This window comes from Brassica napus, chromosome C3, assembly GCF_020379485.1.
Source record: "Brassica napus cultivar Da-Ae chromosome C3, Da-Ae, whole genome shotgun sequence".
NCBI lineage: Eukaryota > Viridiplantae > Streptophyta > Magnoliopsida > Brassicales > Brassicaceae > Brassica > Brassica napus.
The window spans coordinates 8,028,907-8,033,545 of record NC_063446.1 but is presented as its reverse complement, the minus strand read 5'-3'; the positions used below and the strand labels follow the sequence as shown (position 1 = coordinate 8,033,545).

General features: G+C 41.9%; 1 protein-coding gene across 2 annotated transcripts; it reads left to right on the top strand.

Annotated features, from left to right (window-relative positions):
- Window positions 1-1,515: 1,515 nt before the first annotated feature.
- LOC106386708 (F-box/FBD/LRR-repeat protein At1g51370-like) lies at window positions 1,516-4,639 on the top strand. 2 transcript variants are annotated; one of them, XM_022698068.2, is made up of 4 exons: window positions 1,516-2,319; window positions 2,520-3,415; window positions 3,510-3,572; window positions 3,946-4,639. In XM_022698068.2, exons 2-4 carry the CDS (start codon window positions 2,543-2,545, stop codon window positions 4,228-4,230), a joined length of 1,221 nt encoding a protein of 406 aa, XP_022553789.2. In that variant the 5' UTR covers window positions 1,516-2,319; window positions 2,520-2,542; the 3' UTR covers window positions 4,231-4,639. The 2 variants fall into 2 exon arrangements, with proteins under 2 accessions (XP_022553789.2, XP_013681975.2); XM_013826521.3 differs by having other exon boundaries at window positions 1,517-2,319; window positions 3,510-3,650.

Here is a 4,639-nt window from a genome sequence, read left to right as displayed (position 1 = left end):
GTGGATTCTTCTCATGCAATCACCAGTTACCAAATATAGTTTGACTTTTGATGCATAGTTCCCCAAGGTGTTCAAGCACTAACTGGGTCTTTATGTATGTGTAGTGTAAAACATTGACCAAACTGAACGACCCAAAATAGTCAAAAAGGAGAATTAATTAAGATAACTAGTTAGAGAGAGGTGAGAGAAACTTTCTCTCAAATCTCTCCCCACCCAAAGTCGTCTTTTCTCGAACCTCACCATCTTGATTTCGATTCCGGTGGCCGGCGGTGGTTGCTAATCGTCGGTCGCCACCCCAATTTTCTCCCCTTATCCAAACCTCAACCCCGTCGAGCTCCGATTTGCGCACTTCCTCCTTGCTTCATCACCTCTGGTTCTTCGTCGGATTGCGGCCGGATCCGGCGAACCAAACCGGTTTCTGGGTGTGTACCTAGCTTCTCCGGAGTGATGGCGAGGTCGTGGCTGGTCGGATCTCTTCAGGAGGCGTCGTTGGGATAGTAGATCTAGGGTTTGACTCGCGGTGGATCTGGGTCATTTTCACCTCGGAGGGTTCGCCGGACGTGCAGTGTGGCGCTGTCACTGTGTCTCTGGTCAGCTTCGCTGCCTCCCATGTCCTCCCCTGTCTCTTCCTTCCGGTGCTCTCGCTAGAACTTCCCCGTCGAGCTCTTCGGATCTGTGACGAAACGCAAAGTTGAGGGCTTTGCTGGGGACTTCTCTTCCGTGTTGACTCCATAACAACCACCATGGCGTCGGATGGCTTCAGATCTGTTTGGGTGTTTCGAGATAGGTCAGGGTTTGCCGTTCTTTGGTTTTGTCTCTGCCTCCATGTGACGGGTCTTCTCCATCTTCTCTGCCTGCTGATGGGAGCTCCGCCTCCTCCGCTCTTAAAGTTTCAGAAGGAATTTGACAACCGTTCACTGCTTCTTCGTTGCGAAGCAGCCAGATTCTTCAGTGCTCTGCTCGTATGACGGGACCGGAGTCGAGCCGTATAACCTCCGCTTCCGTCAACCTGTACCTCACCAGTGCTTAATTGTTGGCTTCTTCGTGTCGGTTTGGATTATCAGGGAATGGTCTTGTTGTATTTCTGGAGTGAGCAACGTCTGGAGTGGACTTCGTAGGTTGCGTTTGCCGGACCAGGGCTTGGTCTCCCCTGCTTCGCCGGTCCTCTTGTCGGAGTCGCCTTCGGGACGGTCTGCGGTCCCTCAGACTGTTCTCCGGTTGCGAACTCTCTTGATTACTTCTCTTGTTGCAGGTACCGGTGGCAAGATTGAGTTGTGATCTGCTGATACTTAACGGTTGTTCTGTTTTCTTCCATATGCCAAGCTTTAGTCTTGTCTTTATGGACTGTGGCTAGACCTTAGTTTGTTTTAGAGAGTTCTTTTTAACTTTTTTGTAGCTCTTTCTAACACTTTTGCTTTGATAAGCTTCTTAGATTCCTAAGGTTTGATTTCATCAAACTCTTGTAATCTCCCTGTATCATTAACAAGTTTAATGAAAATTCACATACTTAAAAAAAAAAAAAAAAAAAAAAAAACATTGACCAAACTGCGCTGGTCCCACTCAGACAGTTTGGATTTTCCCGGTTCGGGTCGGGACAAAACTAGCTGGTCCCACTTAGACACTCCCAAGAGGTATTGTTTCTCTGACATGACAAATTTGAACTTATAATACCTGAATGGGAACATCACTAACAGCATTTTAAGTAATTTTATTTGTCAAAACAATGTTAAGTGCATTTTGGAATTTCCGTCGGAAAAGTGATAAGCTAATAAAGAGTATAGACAAAGGAGAGACATAACTTATTAAGTTCTAATTTATCTTATTAGATTTCCACAAAGAAATTTAAGTCGGACGGGAAGTGGTGTTTCTAGTGGCGGAAATGTGAATAACGCGTAAGAACCTGCCTTTGAGAGAGGAACAACAGCTGGTTGCTCTCCATTCTTTCATCCTAATTGTTACAAAATCCTAATTTTGATCAATAGTAATATTGAAATGGTTACATTTGGTAAACTCTTTATGATATCAATATATTTGATTTGTCGAAAAACCGACGTCGTTTTTCAGGATCACTAACCCGACGCACCGTTTTCATCAAACCATAAACTGCTAGGCGTTTTTGCATTCAACGTGTCCATTTCCCATTTCTCATAAAGAAACCCTAAACTCATACTGGTCACACGAAAGAATCCTATCTTTTACCCTTATCCCTCATCCCTCGTATATATACGTTACACAAATCATCTGCTACAGATAAGAAAGCATGACCGTGAAGGCGGCCGATGAGGTTTGATCTTCAGTGCTAATCAAAACTCCATTCAGGTGCGTTCTTCTTCTTTTACTGTTCCTTGGTTTTATCGTCGACCCTCTATCTATCTCTTTAGGGTATCATTTAGACTTAGGTTGGTTGCAATTCATATGTGACCGTAACTTCTACGCAACCTTATTTCGTGTTTGATTGGAAACTAGATTGTTGTGTCTGTAAATTTCAGTTTACATTGGTCTAAAACTTGATGATGCAGACTAGTTGTGTGACGGAAAAAAAATGGTGGGTGGAAAGAGAAAAACAAAAACATGTGACAAAGGGTCGCAAAGACGCTGGATATGCCAACTACCTAATGTTTTGATAAGTGACATACTTGCTCGTGTTCCTACAAAGATTGCTGTAAGAACAGGCGTTTTGTCCAAAACATGGATTAATCACTGGAAGAATGTTCGTGGATTGGACTTAGAGTCCTTTGAATTCTCTGATATGGATACCTTTGTGAGTTTTGTTCGAAGTTTTTTTGATTCACACAGGGAATCAACGATAGACAAAATAAGGTTAAGTGTTCACTATTCTGATTGTCACTCCCTTCTCACCCAATGGACTGATATTGCGATTAGGCGTAGGATTCAGCATCTCGATGTTTGTTATTATGGCACTTGTTGCGATGTTACGATGCCCGTCAGTCTATATACATGCAAGACGCTGGTGCACTTACGCCTTTGTTGGGTTGTCTTGGCTAACCTGGAGGTTGTTTCCTTGCCATGCCTAAAGACCATGCATTTAGAATGCATTAGAGATCTCACTGAGCCAACTGTGGAGAAACTTATCTCAGGCTCTCCAGTTCTGGAAGATTTAATCATTATCAGACGAACTAGTGGTGAAAGGTTTATACAAGTGCGCTCTAATACGCTAAAGAGAATCCACATAGATACCTATACAGAAGTTGAGATTGATGCTCCTCTACTCGAGTGTTTGAGGACTACGGTTTATTTAGAAAAGAACTTCATGATCATCAATTTGGGTTGCTCTACCACACTAGATATTGATATGGTCTTTCCTGATGTGACTTGCACCAAACTTTTAATTTGTGATACTCTCACCGATATTCCGAGGTTCAGAGGCCTTGTTACAAGTAGTTACATTTTGAAGGTAGTCATGTTAACTAATATTAATTTGAGCATTTCAATATTCTTCCTCAAAAAGTTTCTAACCAACATTTTGTTTTTGTTTTATTCTTTTACAGAACATCTTTCTACACTCCGAACCAGGACCATTGCTTCAGTTCCGTGACCTATCCCGTTTGCATGTTAAGTTCTCTAAATCCGATCTTGAAATGTTGCCAGCCATTCTTGAAAGCTGCCCAAAACTACAATCTCTCATATTGGTAATGATGCTTTATAACCCTTCGAGTCAGTAGCGGCCCTGACAGGAAGCATAGCAAACAACAGCTTCCAGCCCACTAAAAAAACTTGAAAAAAATCAGCCTCTTTTTAGAAACAAATCATTGGTATACATATGTTACTTTTGCTACACGTATATAGAATAGGCCACGTTTTTGAAAAATTGCTTGTGGTCATTGCCATGTCAGGACCGGCACTGCTTCGAGTTATGCAAATTGTATGTGAAAAGCTTTAATCTACCACTTTATTCTCAATTTTTTTTATCTTATGTATTTGCAGGAGTTGATCAAGGACCCAAGTTATAAGAAGAACAGAGAACCAAAGCTGATGTTTTCAACAGTGCCTCCGTGTTTGGTATCATCTCTCAAGGTCGTGGAACTGAAACGTTTGATCGCAAGGTATGAAGGAGAAGTAGAGCTAGTAAGATACTTCCTCAAGAACTCACCAATCCTGGAGAAACTAAGGCTTGATACTTACTATACCAAAAAGGGCATGCGTGATTTCCTTAAAGAAGTCGTTGCATTGCCAAGATGTTCCAGCGCTTGTGAAGTCACTGTTCTCTAAAAAAGACATTTTCATTTGAGGTAAATTTGGATGTTAAAAAATGGTTGGTTTGAGTAACATTTCTCATGTATTAATGACCGATTTAAAACTTTATTTTGAATTTTATAAACATTTCCGCATATTATTATAGCGTTACTTGGATACTTATATCAATATGTTCTTTTGCTTGCTCTTTGCGTGTTTAAGTGTGTCAAGTTCCAGGACGCTGTTGCGGTAGACATGAAAAAATTAGTTATGCTACGTATGGCCTGACTGGTTCAAACACAGCGGTTGCGGTTGCGACTGCGGGCGTTTGTGGATGCGGGTGATTGCGGTTTCTAGCGGTTTTAAGAGATTTGTATGACTGGTTCTGCGGTTAGAAATTGTTGCGTTTGCGGGATACTTATGACTGGTTAACTACCAAATACAG

What these genes read in the sequence shown, in the direction of transcription:
- LOC106386708 (XM_013826521.3), top strand. Translation starts at nt 2,543, where the DNA reads ATGGTGGGTGGAAAGAGAAAAACAAAAACATGTGACAAAGGGTCGCAA. An exon ending in CAAGTAGTTACATTTTGAAG is followed by an intron (nt 3,416 to 3,509) that starts GTAGTCATGTTA and finishes ATTCTTTTACAG; the next exon opens with AACATCTTTCTACACTCCGA. An exon ending in AACTACAATCTCTCATATTG is followed by an intron (nt 3,651 to 3,945) that starts GTAATGATGCTT and finishes ATGTATTTGCAG; the next exon opens with GAGTTGATCAAGGACCCAAG.